This window comes from Heterocephalus glaber, unplaced genomic scaffold, assembly GCF_053883595.1.
Source record: "Heterocephalus glaber isolate CG9 unplaced genomic scaffold, H.glaber_assembly_v1.0 deba00001757, whole genome shotgun sequence".
NCBI lineage: Eukaryota > Metazoa > Chordata > Mammalia > Rodentia > Bathyergidae > Heterocephalus > Heterocephalus glaber.
This window is the reverse complement of record NW_028258454.1, coordinates 3,854,409-3,870,297: the sequence shown is the minus strand read 5'-3', so window position 1 is coordinate 3,870,297 and position 15,889 is coordinate 3,854,409. Positions and strand designations below refer to the sequence as shown.

At 40.2% G+C, this 15,889-nt stretch overlaps 1 protein-coding gene across 4 annotated transcripts in view; it reads left to right on the top strand.

The window, feature by feature from the left end:
- The window catches only part of Iqgap2 (IQ motif containing GTPase activating protein 2), a 284,128-nt gene that overhangs the window by 147,348 nt on the left and 120,891 nt on the right, over nt 1-15,889 (top strand). For all 4 annotated transcript variants that reach the window (XM_004870168.4, XM_021248556.2, XM_087201158.1 and 1 more), the window contains 5 exons: nt 7,046-7,113; nt 7,677-7,790; nt 8,467-8,645; nt 10,447-10,534; nt 13,576-13,739. In XM_004870168.4, coding sequence (XP_004870225.1) covers nt 7,046-7,113; nt 7,677-7,790; nt 8,467-8,645; nt 10,447-10,534; nt 13,576-13,739 — 613 coding nt within the window. The remainder of the gene's footprint in view (nt 1-7,045; nt 7,114-7,676; nt 7,791-8,466; nt 8,646-10,446; nt 10,535-13,575; nt 13,740-15,889) is intronic.

The window sequence follows — 15,889 nt, the reverse complement described above, 5'->3', positions numbered from 1 at the left end:
AGAAACAAATGAACTGATTCCTCCCTAAAATACCAGGATGGCTGTATCTTCTACAGTAAATAACATTTGCATTTGTAAATAAGCTGTCCAGGGGTAGATCCTTAACCTAAGGACTGCGCTCTAATCCTGTGTTCTCAGCAGCGATGTCTGGAGACGCGATGACAGGAATATTTGGGATGAAGGTGAGGGAGGCAGTTACACCTGCCCATACCTTTCAAAGCCCTCCCTGTTCAGAATCCTTCCCACGTTCCAAATGGGCCACCTTGACTTCCTCTTTCTGTCCGAGCTAACACCGTGGCTCTGCCTTTGTCCTGCAAAGCACTTCAGAGCTGAGCCACGTCCCATCACCTAACGTGGCACATATACCACTGATTGCAACGTGAAGTCTCTGGGATTCATATTTTTTACTTTTCAGGAAGTTTAACTGAGCTGATTTCCCTATAATGAGGTTGTCTCAGGATTCCTATGGTTTTTGGCTGAGAATTGGGGCTAGAACCCTGGATTTTGACATGATGTTGACAGTGGTGTACGTAACCAAGATGGTAAAATAATCCGGTACAGCTGATAAAACTATTTCAACTTGAAGTCAGTGGGGGGAAATAGTGAAAGATTCTCAGTGCTGGGAAGAATGGAAGAACCACTGAGATAGGTTGTCAATAAATGAACACTAAGGATGCACTTAACAAAGGGTAGTCGCAGTAATGGTAAAGACAAAGGGCAACACTTTGTGGGCTCCACTGGTCGAAGTGCTTTACAAGTGTAATCGCATTTGATTTTCTCAACATATTTAAATGGTGGTATTTTTATTATTGGCTTCAATTTATAACCAAGACAACTGAGGCACAGAGAGGTTGCCCAAGTGCACACAGTCAGTGCCAAGCTGAAATTCCAAACTGAAACAGCTAAACCTGTCCTCTTGCCCGGTCAGCCAGCCTTTGACTTTAGGAGGAAGTCATGTATTTCCCCATTGCAAGGAAATGAACAGAACAGTGGGCCAGACTGGAACTTCAGCCTCTAAGCTGTTCTATTTAAAACATTTGAAATGCAGAATCATGGGTCTTAAGATGTGAAAGGGGCTTGGAAGTGATTTTAGTCCAGATCATTCATTTCCCAGATGAGGGAAGTGAATGTCTGGGTTCCACAACTTGCTCAGAGTCGCACATTGAGATATTGCCAGTCCTGGGCCAGGACCTGTAGTCCCATGGTCTTTCCACTTGGCCAGGAGGCTTTGATTTGCAGACATTCCTTCTACATCATGGCCCAAAATAAGCTGCCCACAGTGTGATCCACAAGGACTGAAATAACCCCAGCCCCCGCCTTTCAGGTTTTCATTTCATTACTATAGATTCTTGCAATGCACATATTAAAAGTAGCAGGGAAAAACTAATAGTATTTTAAAACTATTATTTCTCAGATTTTAACTAGCAGTATTTGTGCAAGTGAGAGCCCATAGGCTGGCGAGGCTTTCTTTAGCTGCCTCCCCACACATCTCTTGCTGGCCTGAGTTGGCAGCATAGGTGAGAAGCACCTGTTGGTGTGATTAGGAGGCTCCTTGGGTCCCAGGGTGCTTTCTTGGATGCAGGAAGGTTAGGTTAATCCCACAGGTTCCTTAGGAATGCCTCCAGCCACTGAGCCTACTGCTAGGCACTAAACGGTGCCTAATAAATTTAGTATTTCAAAGCTATGTGCAGTTGGTATTTTTTATATTAATGGCTTTAAAAAAGATTAAGACTCAATTTCCTATATTCTTCAGCTAATGAAAGGCCTCATTTCAAGTTAACTGCTTGGGAAGGAGCAGTTTGCTATGTTTTTGGTGTAGGAATGCTGGTGTGTTTCCTAATAGACATTTACCCCTTGGAGGAATCTGCTTGGAAGCATCTCCCACACAGGGAGTGGGTGTAAAACTCTCACATTGGGAAAAAGGATCTTTTTAAAGCTAACAATGTAAATTTCTACATTGGTGATAATAAGTGCTAAAAATTAAAGTTAAATAGAAAAAATATATTAGATTTAAAATTTTGTAACATGAGATTTTCTGGCTGTGTAAATAACATTTCCACTTGACCCATACCAGCTTAAAAAAAATTATGGTTTTAAAATAAATTTAAAATCAGATTCCTGAATCCAAAAAGCTAATTTTCCAGCACCACCTTGTGGTAACTTTTAGTTAATCCAGGATATTTGCTTATTGTGAGATTATATTAATATTACAGTGTTCATTGGAGAAGTAGAAAGTATTATTGGAAGTAGCCTCCTAATTTTTTTTTATTATCAAAAGAGAAGATGGGCTGGGGATTTAGCTCAGTGGTTTTGCCACCTGCCTCAAAAGCACAAGGTCTCAAGTTCAATCCCTGGTACCAAAAAGAGAGAGAGAGAAGATTACACTTTCATTTAATATACATGTAAACCGTTTATTTCATCTTGCTGTCAAGCCTATGTTTTGTGGCAAGCAAAATGCAACTGAGCTAAATCCTCGGCCTTTAAAACACTTTTTTCTTTTTGAGACGGGGTCTTGCTCAGTTGCCCAGGTAGGACTCAAACTTTTTTTTTTTTTTTGGTACTGGGGATCGAACTTGGGTCCTTGTGCTTGCAAGGCAGGCGGTGGAACCATTGAGCTAAATCCCCGGCCCAGGACTCAAACTTTTGATCCTCCTGCTCCAGCCTTTTTTTTTTTTTTTCTTTTTCTTTTCCAGTACCGGGGATCGAACTTGGGACCTTGTGCTTGCAAGGTAGATGCCAGGACCACTGAGCTAAATCCCCGGCCCACCCCAGCCTTATTTTAAGGACAGCATAGTAGAGAAAAATGTTTTGAATATAGGAGACATTCCTTAAGTAGTAATTGAATGAATGAATGGACAGAGGATATAATGTGAAAGTAGCTGAATCAAGATCATTCAGTGCATGTTTCAGAAATGCACATGAAATCACTAGAGTATTAATTTTAAAATCTCTGTGTGTGTGTGTGTGTGTGTGTGTGTGTGTGTGTGTGTGTGTGTGTTAAAAAGCAGTGCCACCCACTGACCAGAAATTTGAACAACAGAGAGTCAGGAGTAGATGGAATTAGATGGGACAAGAAGATGAGAGAAGTCCACAACCCCAAAAGCGCTTCGGGCTGTGGCAGAGGTGGAGCCATTATGAGGGTGCACCAAGCAGAGGTGGCCAGAAAAGCAGGCAGTCACTGAGCCTGGGCCACCGAAGCCTGTGGTGCCCCCTACAGCAGCAAGTGTAGGAGACCATGCCAGTACCCAAGAGAGCAAAAGACTCAAGAAGGGACCCGGAAACCCCAGTCAAAGGACGAAGGACACAGGCACTCTCCTGGCAGCCATTCTCATGTTCTCCTTCAGCCTCCCCAGTGCAGGTTCCTGGTATGGGGACCTGTAGTCAACAGCGAGCAGAGAGCAAGTCCCAGATGCCAGGAGGAGCCCAAATCAGACAATGCCAGACAGTGATGGGAAACAGACACTGTGGATGGGCACTAGATCTGGCGAGCAGAACCTGCACCCGAGGACAAAGGAGGATGCTTAAGAATGGGCAATTAGGGCCAGGGATTTAGCTCAGTGGTGCCTCCGCCTTCCTAGAAAGGTCCCGAGTTCGATCCCTGGTACAACAAAAAAAGGGGGATAATTGATGATTCCTTCAATTCATCCATTTAATAAATATTTAATGACCACTTATATGTAAGAGATCAAATTAAAGAGAAAAATTTAGTATCAATGAAATTAGAAAATTCACAGCTAATTATCAGTTCATAATACAAAGTAAAAGCAAGAGTCTAAAATTCTAGATTATCTCTGCATTGTAAGGTGAAGAAGCAGAAGTGGATATATAATATGAAGGATAATAATTAGCTTAGTCTTTGATATAAAGATATAAATTTTAAAGTATGTTAAAACTTTAACCAGATAATAATATACTAATAAAAACAGTACAGTAAGCCCTTGAAATTGTTCTAAATGTGTTGTTAGGAGACATATCATGTATGAGTTCTATTTAAGTTTTACTGTCACATTTTCACTGAATTTTTTATAGTTTTTAAAATTAATTCAGGTGTACTTTCAAATTAATTTGTAAAAAAAGGAAAAAGAAATGTAACTGAAAGGAATCAAAGTGATACAACTGTACATTTTTAGTCATTTTTATCCATTCTCACTTCTTAAGTGATGGCTTGTTTTTCCCTAGAATTCCTTTACAGCTGTAATATACCTATTAAATTATGCTGCATTTTGTAGTTCCTGTTACTAAAAAGGAGCAAGTGAAAAAGTTAATATTTCACTTGCACCACTTGATGGGATCTCCATTTACTTATTTATATTTGCTTATTTTTGAGGTGCTGGTTAATTATGCTAGCTAAGTGCTGTACCACTGGGCTGCATCCCCAACCTAGGAACTCCCTTTTAATTTTAATGTTTCTCATGTAATAAGGAGTTGAGAAATGATTCATAAAATCTCATGGTTTTGAAAACGTCAGGCTGGTTTCCTAATGATCTAGTTTTAATTATAATGACTGGTTAGGCATGAACATTTGGTGAGAAAGTCTTCAGGGGCTGTATAAAGTAAACAGCTTTATTAACTTGACAACCTCTAAGGACCTGGAACTTAAGCTGAGGAATGTACCCTGTCTTTCTGACTTTGATTTATGAAGCTACAGTGGCTATTTCACTCTGAAGAATGTTCAGAGTCTAATATGTGTCTCCCCTTGCATAAGATCACATTGGAATTTAGCATTAAAATTAAAGCTGCCATATCATAAAAACAGGATCATTTGTTCTCTGTCTTTAGAGGTATGTTTTAGAGGAAAAATGGGAGAAAGTTAAATTCTTCTCCCCAAAAATCTTGAAATTCAAAAATTCATTAATAAGTATTTCCTGGCAGAAATATAAATGGCCAATATATGTATGGGAGGGCTGGGGATTTAGCTCAGTGGTTTTGCTGCCTGCTGCGCAAGCGCAAAGACCGGAGTTCAATCCGTGGTACCAAAAAAAATATACATATATATATGTATGGGAAAATGCTTACCCTTACCACTAACAAAAGGAAATGCAAATTTAACTAAAATGGGTTTCAGTAAGAAGGACTGGTGGCAAAGTGGCCATGCCCATCAGGGGGTCCTTGGGTTCAACTGAACAGTCAGCTGACTCTACCACTGCAAGCCACACCTGGCACAGTGTCTCAGAAGGGTGAGCTCACCCAAAACCCAGCAAGCTGGAGGGACAACACTGGTGTTCCTCTGCCTGGTCCATACAACTATCTGGAAGCTGTGCTCTTTGGTACATTAGGTGACAGCGTGGATACTCAGCATGGGCATTCACTGGTGGCTTTGAGCCTCCTACCTGAGAATCCTCATGTCCCAGGAGCCTGTGTCTATTCTATTATAACAGTCCCACAGGTTAGCTTCATAGTTCCTTGCAAGGTGCCTACCAGTTATAAAGGTCACTGAACTCGGGAGTGCCCAGAGATACGGGGCCAGTTAGGTATGTATGATTCCTTCAGGCCATGTTCGAGTTTATCCTCCCATGCAGTAATGCTTGTTAACACAATTGATGGTATACGTTCATCAGGTTACTACAGGAACATAGCTAGAAAGTTAACTAAAGGTAAATTCTCCTGCAGAAAGGAAAAGGGTTATTTTTAACCCTTACAAAGAATAAATGAGTCTAACTCTTGTTAAGATCACATTTTGATGGTACATAATGAAACTTTCATTGTGTGCATCCCTGTTTTTTCATAACATAGGAAACATGCACAAAATGTGTGTCTGTATACAAGTAGGTCCTCTGAAGCTTCATTTACCATAGTTAATAATTAGTGACAGTATTGTAAAGCATCATATATCTAGAATAATATGTAAATTTATAGATATGTCTAGAAACAATATTAACAGGAATTATGTAAAAATATTTAGTATTTAACTCCAGGTGATGATTTTGTATGTAATTTTTAAAGCCATGACTCCCTGGTTTTTAATTTGATCATATATGACTTTTCTAAGTAATTATTTTTTACAGAAATTATGACCAAAGAGAATGCCTTTCAACACAAGCTACTTACAGTGACTAATCATACCCTTTAAGAGTTTGCTTCGATGCCATCAAGGTTTGATCTTGAACTTCTTTAATATGTTTTAATGAAATCTTGTGTATTTTATAAACTACTGAGATCCATCTCACATCAACATCTCAAGAGGTCATATTGAAATATCCAAGCCATCAAAATTATTCTCAGATCATTTCCCACATATATTACTATATAATTTCTAACTTCTAATTAAAGCCTCCTCAATCACAAACTTACCAAAATTGATAAGAAGGTGAATACAGAGTTCTTTAGTTGGCTGGGGCTTGGGAAATTAGGATAAATATGGAACCGAAACTATGGATTAGTGATTAAATAGGAAAAGCACATGACCTGTGGCTTTGATAGAATTTAGATGCCAGTCCTCAAGTCTTTCTGCAGGTTATGGATAGGTTAGTGGTTGTCCTCATTACTACCTTTACTGCCTAAGGAATTTACTTTTAAGCATACACAATTTATTCTCTATCTTAATTATGTGCACCTTGTCACTTATCTTTAACATCGCCTCATCCAATTAAGGATGGTCATGCCACTCTGTTTATTGGTTCAGAGCATGTAAAATAAATATTTGGAGGAATATCAGAAAGCAAAATACTAATCAAGCTATAGTACTTTCAACCAAATAAGAGTCTTGAAAGGAATGCCTAGAGAAATGTTGTTTGGGCTTTTATTTACTGTTATATCAGCTGTGTTTCTCACTCGCTTTACAAATGGATGGTGGAGAGTTAGTTTACGCTGGAGAAATGCTGTGCACTGCAGAAGACCAGTCTTTGGCTTACACTGAAGTTCTGCTCCTGGCCCCCCAGGGACTGTGCAACCTCAACATGCACTTTCTCATCTGTAAAGTGAATAAGTCAAATGCAGTATCTCTTAGGTGCTTCTCAGCTAAAAAGAGCCCTTGAGACTTATACAAGTTATAACGTTGAAGTTTATGAGGATACAGATTCCGATAATTTGCTATTTTGTCTTTCAGTTTGTATCTGTTCAAACTAGGAATAGCACCCCAGATCCAGGATCTCCTGGGCAAAGTGGACTTCACAGGTAGTATTCTTTCTCTTTATAAATTTTTCACAATCGGGTTACTAAGATAATGGACCAGTGCTTTCTGCTTTCACCTTGATGTCATTAGTTCCCCTTCTTCCTCTATATAGATAAGAAGAGAAAACTTCCCTATCTTTTTTTATTTTGGTACTGGGGATCGAACTCGGGACCTTGTGCTTGTGAGGCAGGCACCGGAACCACTGAGCTAAATCCCTATCCCAAACTTCCCTATCTTGTTTGTCCTCACCCAGATTCCCTTTCCCCACATTTGTGAATAAGATACGCAGGCTGGATTCTTCCAGAGGCTCTTGGTTTTTGTTTTAGAAAAGGTCTGGCCTGTGTAGCCCAGGCTGCCCTTGAGCCAAGGTCTCCAGCCTCAGCCTCCCAAGTGCTGGGATTACATGTGTGCACCACCATGCCTGGCTTCTTTACTTTTTGCTAAAGCTGTTGTTTAGAACAAGCCCCACCCTCCTGAGGAAGGCATTGCTCCATGCCAATGTATTATCCATCCCTGCTTTGATCTCTGTGACTTCCTTTGATTTTTTTTGTTGTTGTTCTTTTAGAGGAGGAAATCAGTAATATGAGGAAAGAACTTGAGAAATATGGAATACAGATGCCATCTTTCAGCAAAATAGGTGGCATTTTGGCCAATGAACTGTCTGTGGATGAAGCTGCGTGTAAGTCTGTTCAAATCCAAACTTGCCAGTGATGTACAACTTACCTGTACTTTATTTGTTAATTTTGATTACATGAAATAGAATACTTAAAAGACACTTTAAGAATCTTGATTGTTTTTTATTATTTGTAGCTACTTCACAGAAAATTTGAGGATGTCAGAACATAACCAAGTAATTGATTTTGAACTTTAGGCAGCCACTTGCACAACCTGAATTAAAAGCTTCCAGAAATGCCTTCATTCTCCAAAATATTTCTGTTTCCTTCATCTTTAGATTTCAGTGTCACAGTACATTGTCATGAGTCTTTTAGGGATACAAGCTAACTTAGGTATCTCTTGAAACCAGCTTGTTACTTTAAAACTGTCAATGTTGCCCGGACCAGAGGACGGGGACTGGCTTGTGCCTGCAGAATCCCTTGTGGTGGGTGTAGTCCTTGGTTCATTTTAGCTGTTTGGTGCAAGTTGGGTAAATGAATAAGGATGCTGGACAGATACAGCACTCAGGGCCAGAGACAGACGGGAATGTGAATAGGCTCTCATGTGCTTCCTCTATCAAAGGTCTGAGGTACTTTTTTTTTTCCATATTTAATAGAAGCTAGTAAAATTGCTTGACTTCACACACTGTCCACATTGGCTTTTGTGATTAAAAAAAAATCTCTTTTCTCTTTATTTTTCAGTACATGCTGCAGTTATAGCCATTAATGAAGCTATTGAAAAAGGAATCCCAGAGCAGACCATTGTAACACTAAGAAACCCAAATGCAGTTTTAACTTTAGTGGATGACAGCCTGGCCCAGGAATACCAGAAAGAACTCTGGGGGGCTAAAAGGAAAAAAGAGGAAAATTCAAAACTGAAGGTACTTAATTCGAATGTAAATACACAAATAGATATGGTTATGAGTTACTTTGAAAATGTTAGAACTGATATTTAAGTCATCTGGCTATGATCTCAATAGCCATAAGCAATTGGTTTTGGTGAGATGTTAGCACAAAGAAACCCACATATTTTATAACACAGTGAGATTGATTCTATTTTATGGGATTATAGGTTGGAAGGATTGAAGATCATGTTGTAAACTTTGCATTTACCCAGGAAGTATAGAAGTATCAGCTGAACACCATGCCTTGCCAGGGCATGGTGACACACATCTGTCATCCAGGCTGGGAGGCTGAGGGAGGAAGAACACAAAATCAAACCCAGCCAGAGCAACTTTGCAACTTAGCAAGACCACGTCTCAAAATAAAATAAAAAAAAGAATTGGGATGTAGCTCAGTGCGAAGGCCCTAGGTTCAATCCCTATGCAATAGGTGGGTAGATAGGTAGGTAGGTGGATAGGTGATGGATGGATGGATGGATAGATAGATAGATAGATAGATAGATAGATCGATCGTCAGCAGCAGCAAGCCCTGAATTAGCCAAGTAACCATTATATTTATTGGTACAGGTTAATAATTCAGTGTGGTAAAGTTTAGAGAGAATATTTTTAATGTAGTATTTTCATATTTTCCCAGTTCTTAACCCTTCCTATTTGAGTGTCTTTCCTTGGCGAGACAGCTTGTTCTAACCCAAACCTCACACCAAACCACCTTCCTGACCTGTCAGTTACTGAAAACTGTCAATACTGAATTTCTGCTTCCTCACCAGCTTTTCCCTCATTAAGCTCTTGCTTATCAGCTTCAGCTCCATTATTAAAAGAAACCACATTAGTATCTTACGCCTTTTCCTTACCCAGTGCAGGTGAGGTGGAGGAGCACCCCTCTTTACCTTACCCTTCTCACACGCCTGCATGACTGCCACCTTCATCCTGCCTGCTCTGTGCACAGTATTTTATGGCCTTTTCTTGCCAACTTGAGTCTGCTGCCCACCTTCTGGCGTCAGCACCACCCCTCCCGACCTTGTCAAAGGACCGTGGTAGCACTTTGCTCATGCATCTCCCTGCTTCCTGTCATTCTCCAAGCCAACTTCACTGAGCTTGAGGCTGCAGAATTAATATGTAATGGCATACCTGATGCCACACCACCCAAGCCACCCCTGACTCTCTGTGGCCACTGAATTAAGTACAGGGCCTTGGCTTGGCCCTCAGAGGCCTCTGTGGTATGCAAGTGACCTCCCCACCGTTTTTTCTAATCCTGGCTATAAACCCATGCAATAAAGCCCAACGTGCCACACACTCTGTCACCTGTGTGACTAAATCCTGCCTCCCACGTGCCATTCCCTTGTCCCAGCCTTTACCATCATTTGTCAGGCCTTCTTCAACTGTTACTTCTTTTTAAATTTTTCTTTCTAATTGGGTTGGAATCTACTTCTCTTATAGAATCTGTCCTGTTCTCTGGTATATTCATTCTTTGTGTTTTTTATCTTATCAGATTGAGTCAAATTATCATTATTCAACTGTTTTCCAACCTGATACTTTCCACCTAGGATCATAGCCCCTTTTCACAGAGTCTTTGGGTGCATTGCTTATCTGTGTGACCCTTGTGAGACCTGTGTGCCTCCCTGGGGCCCTGCCCAGAGCAGGCTCTCCTCAAATGCTTGTACTGATCGCAAATGAAAACTAGTGAGTTATTTCCTTCACCACTCCCAAGTTTTCATTTGTGTTTCAAGCTTTGGAAACATTTTACTGAATCTCAGGAATCAGTGAAGACTTTGTTTTGCAGAACAACTGTATTTCAGAAGAAGAGAGGGATGCCTATGAAGAATTGCTGACACAAGCAGAAATCCAAGGCAACATCAATAAAGTCAACAGTGAGTACTGGGTGGTGGGAAGGAAGTGGGTATTTTACAAGAGATGGACTTCTTTTGCCAGAATTCCAGGAGAACTCTCAAACTGAATTCTTGTAAAACTGCCTTATGGAATGGAAAATCCTCTAAATGGCCACGTTGACTTTATGACACAACATCTGACAGTTTCCCATTGAGATTTTTTTTTTCTGGTGGTTCTGATCCCTGTCCATAGAAAGTATCATGGGCTACTTTGGTTCAACCTTCCTGTTTCATCACAAGTACTGTGCATTTCATATTTTGAATCTATCCCTTACAGACTATGACTTCAAGATTGTAGTTCCTTGCCTGTGATTATGTGATGGTGTTCTGTTAGGACTGTAAAAGTGATTATTGACACTTCTGCTTTCCCAGTCATTAGTCTGCAGTTTGCGAGAATTGTTGGTGATTATTTTCCTTAGTCAACCTAAACAACCTGTTTATCCCCCCCCAAAAAAACCCTAAGAAATGAAAGACAGTTGGCTCATTTAATAAAGCACATGAACCCCCACCAAAGTTAGACTTGGAGTGCCCACTAGTTTCAATAATCAAATGCCCTTGATTAACGTCCTAGATGAGTCTGAACTGTTCTTTATTCCTTTGAACACCTTCAAAGAAATACACACCTGAGGTGTTACTCAGAAATGTGTGCTAAGTCACTGGAGAGATACATCAGAGATTCAAACAGTAATCAAAGCACCCAAGGGCAGGTTCATGTTAGTGTCTGGCAGTAAGCAATTGAGTGAGTTTGAGAATTTACCACACACACACACACACACACACACACACCACATGCACACAGGTGAAAGCTCTTGAGTGACTTTATTTTAAAATTGGCATCTTAGCCAGGGATTTAGCTCAGTGGTTCTGGCACCTGCCTCGCAAGCACAAGGTCCCGAGTTTGATCCCCGCTACCAAAAAAAAAAAAAATTGGCATCTTAACATTTTGGGGAACATGTTCATGTTCTTCTATGCCTGTTAAATCTTGAACATGTTGGTGATGATACACGAGGTCTGATTTCAGGTTTCTCTTTCTGCTTGCTGTGTTTGAGAGCTGAGAAATTTATCATACTTGACAAATTAATTACAGGAAGAAATTAATATTACCAATGGGGCAACGTCTGAGGTCCCTAAGCTTAGAGAGGAGGTGGTTCCATAGCTTTTTAATTTTTGAAATGTGTATAACCACTAAAATGGTCTTTTTTGTGTTAAATAAAATGCCATTTAATAAATATTTTAATACTCAAATGACACAATTTCTTAACCACAAATTGAATGGCAAGTTGGCTATACTTCTCCCCCATTTTTAAGTAAAAGGCACTGGAGGATTTTCACTGTTGGTACAACCAGCTGAAAGTGATGAAGGGCATCAGTAGGGTTTGGTGGCTTTAAAAATGTGCAGAACACAATTATTCTGAAGCCTTTGCTCTCTTCCTCTCTGAAAATTTTAGTCTCATAGAACTGAAAGTAGTCTTGTAACCCCCCTGAAACATATTTTGGTCAGTGACATGACAATAAGACAGTTGTGCACATTCAAGCCCATAAAGGACAGATACAGTGGCAAGCTCTTTCCTGATGGTATAGACTACTATATTAAATTGTTGGGCATTTACATTTATTACAGCCACTGCAGTGGCCTGAGTGGCAGCTTTAGTGGTAATGTCAATGGACCTGTCCTTAGACTTTTCAACTTTGTTTGAATGGCAAGCCTTCACTTTCAAGTTTTTCACATGCATCCTGTTTGTTGCATGATACATTCTGTCAGGTCAGGGCTAGACATTTTGCTAAATGCAGAACATAATATCATGATTAAGAAGAAAGGGTTTTGTTATATTTTTAGAAGAAACAGTTTATTAAGAGTGTTTTAAGGGTATGATTTTCTGGTAATATTTAACACACAGTTATATAGATTCTTATAATAAAGTTCTGAGAAGTGAAGCAAAGTCCTACCCAGAATAACCCCTGAAAGAACTTGGATGACATTAACACAACAGCAAATACCAAGAGCAATCTGACCTTCCTTTCTGGAATTCTTCCATTTTTCCATTAATTCTAAGGATAAAAAAGTAATTCATGGGCTCCAAGGCACCTTTATAAGTGAGTTTTCAGGGGGATGTTTTGAAGAGTTCCATTAGTCATGTGTCCCACTGTTGAATGATGTCTCTTAGTGGAAAGTTCAAGGCCAGCTCCTTGTGAATGTACTTAAAGAAGATAAGCTGGCACTGTGTCAAAGAAGTTAGAACAACCTCAGCTGCAGTCTAGTCATGTCTTAGGCAGACAGATCAGCCCTTGCAAAACTCCAGAAACCTCTGGGTCTGTTACTCCTGCTACAAAGATGTATTCTTTAGAGGGTAAACCCTTCCGGCCCTGTCTCTTCACCCTTGCCTGGTGACGGAGCTCAACACTTGTTGCCCCATAAGGTCAGCAATTCAGTTTCTGTGCTGTGAAAACTGTGCGGAATCTGTTGTTCCAGGTGCTCTCAGTTTGGCCACTAAAATCCCTTATAACCTGAATGCTGTAGCTGGTGGTGAGATCGCAGAGCTTGTGGTCAATCGCATGGACCAAGTGCCTGCTGGAGGGTTACCCATCACAGGGAGGGAACAGCAGGGCAAGGCTTCCTTCTGGTCTCTCCTTGAAGAGGCAGCAGTAACCCACAAGGAACAGTAGAGGACAAGCCTGCCAGAACTGTGCAGGATTCATGAGGTGGGAAATCTCAGAGATTGAACCAACTCAAAGGCTTCATGTAGGAGGTGGAAGCAGAGCCGTCCCCTAAGGAAGGCTTTTGTGGAGAAGCCCGGCTAGGCAGGAATGATCTTTACAACTCCAACTTTATCAGTGCCCAGGTTGTTTCAGGGACAAACTCCCAGGATTGGACTGACATGTTATGGAGCTGACTTTCCAAGGCTTTGCCACCCTCTACCCACAGCTACAGAGCTCAGGGGAAGGGAAACTGAGAAAGGAGGGCTGGCAGGGTTGGGCAGAGCGGGACTGAGGACCTTCTGATGGAGCATGACCTACACCCTCAGGACTGGTCGCAGTGGACCACATCAATGCTGTCATTCAGAAAGGGGACCCTGAGAACACACTGGTGGCATTGAAGAAACCGGAGGCCCAGCTGCCTGCTGTTTATCCCTTTGCTGCTGTTATGTACCAGAACGAGCTCTCCAACCTCCAGAGACAGAACGCCATGGTAAGTGGAGGAGGAGTCAGTCCTGTGCATGCACACGCTGAGTCCCAGTGGCAAGGACCACTGCTGAGACAGGAGAAGGGGTTGGGTAGAGTCTCATCCCACTGACCCAGGCCTCCTCGGTCCGCCCGTGCCAATCGCTGAGCTTCTTCCCTCTCTAACTCTTGCTTTTAGTCTATACTACAGGAAGCCTATAAGAGCCTAGTTAGGAAATTCAGGAAGTGGCTTACACAAATACACACAAAAGCAGGTTGTTCCTATTTTCTGGGTGATCTTTTTGAAGAATTTCCACTTTTAACTATACTGAAATTATTTTTTAAATATATAATGTTTTTGATACAGAAAAATAAACTGTAATTCAGCATTTCTAGAAATCTACAACTAAAAGCATTAACACCATGCCTTCGAGTTTTGTATATTTATATTTCTTAATTTGCAAAGAGTATTAAGCAGTAATATTCATGCAAGGTTACAGTAAGAGCATGTTTACTGTGAGCCCAACAGGGGAACAGAATGAAACCTTACTGGAACAGCCTTAAGAATTTCATATGAATGATACAACTAGTGTTTCCAGAAGATAAGGAAAGGGTTATCTAATAAATGGAATTCTTGTAAGTGTTTAACCATTGCTCAGCAAAATGTTAATTCACTACACAATCATCTATCAGAATAAATTTCCACTATGAAAGGTTAAATATTTGCCTAGCACACTCAAGGCATTGTCTAAGCTCTACTACTACAGAAATTATTTTTTAAAAGTTGAATGTTAAAGTAATTTGAACAGTGAAGTTCGAGAGAAACATAAATGGCTATTGACTGGATCTTAAAAACAAGAACCAGCTCTCATCTACCAAAAAAAGGGAGAGAGGCCAACAGCATGAACAGGTAATTCACAAAACAAGATTTGAACAAAGGACGAACACAAAAAAATGTTCAACTTCAACTGGAAGTAAACAAAAACGAATTTATTTTTAACATTAGATTGGTAGATTTTAGAAAGATTCAACCAGTGTAGGTATAAATAATGGGGCAGCACACATCTCTTAAGTAGCTAGTTGGAATGTGAATTGTACAACTTTTCTAGAGGACAGTGTGTCTCAAAGGCCCATGATCCCCACTGTTACATTCTACAAAATGAACCTAAAAGATATGAATCAAAAAAAATTTTAACCACTGGGTTGTTTCGCAGCTTTGTTCATAATATTAAAAAACAAAAATGGAAAACTAGCCACATGTTTAACCAATAACAAATTGCCTAATTTGTGGTACTCTCGTGTGCTGGAAATACTGTGCAACCAGCAAAAATGACTGTGTAAAAGATGATCAGACAGCTGTCCACCTTACACGGGTGTCAGGAAGAAGGGCTCCAAGACTCGATTATAATGTCTCACCTTGTTTTTTGTAATAAGAAAATAAAGTCAGTTAAATAGGACAAAACCTCTGTAAACGTATGTATGCATTAAAAGAATAGAGCCTAAAGAGCTTGGGTAATAGGATTTGTTTTCTCGTTCTTGCTTATCAAGACTTCCCTTTGTATTCTAAATATAAATACAGTATTTTGTAATAAAAAGAAAAATTGGCTGTTTTTGTACTTGTACCTAGGTTTTCTCATTACTTTCCTGCTTCTCTAGCTTTGAAGCCCAAACCTACTTATACTCTAGCTCAGTCATTCATCCTCAACTGACGATGATCAACCTATGGTTGTTAATTGTTCCTGTGCTTTTCGTTGTGACCGACTTTATTTATTTTTATTTCTAAATTAATTTTATTGGTACGTTTTAGATATACGTAATGACCACATTCGTCATAGGGAATTTGTACCTGTGCATAACATATCTTCCTTTTTCTCCAATCCCCTCCCCTCCCTTCAACCCATTTTCCCCTCCTTATTTACAAAACCTTTGTGTCCATTTTTTCCTTCTATTCTTCTTGTTTCTTTCCATTTCTTTCATTTCCCCTCCCTCCTCCCTTTTTCTCCTTCCCATTTGAATATTTTCTTCCTAATTCCCGATATCCATCATTCATTTTGGTCCTTAATTACCCTTCCGGTTTCTCACACCAGGGAAACAATGCAGTATTTACACGTGTGTCTGATTTATTTCCCTTACGAGTATGGTCTTCAAGTCCATCCATTTGCCTAGAAATGCCTCAAG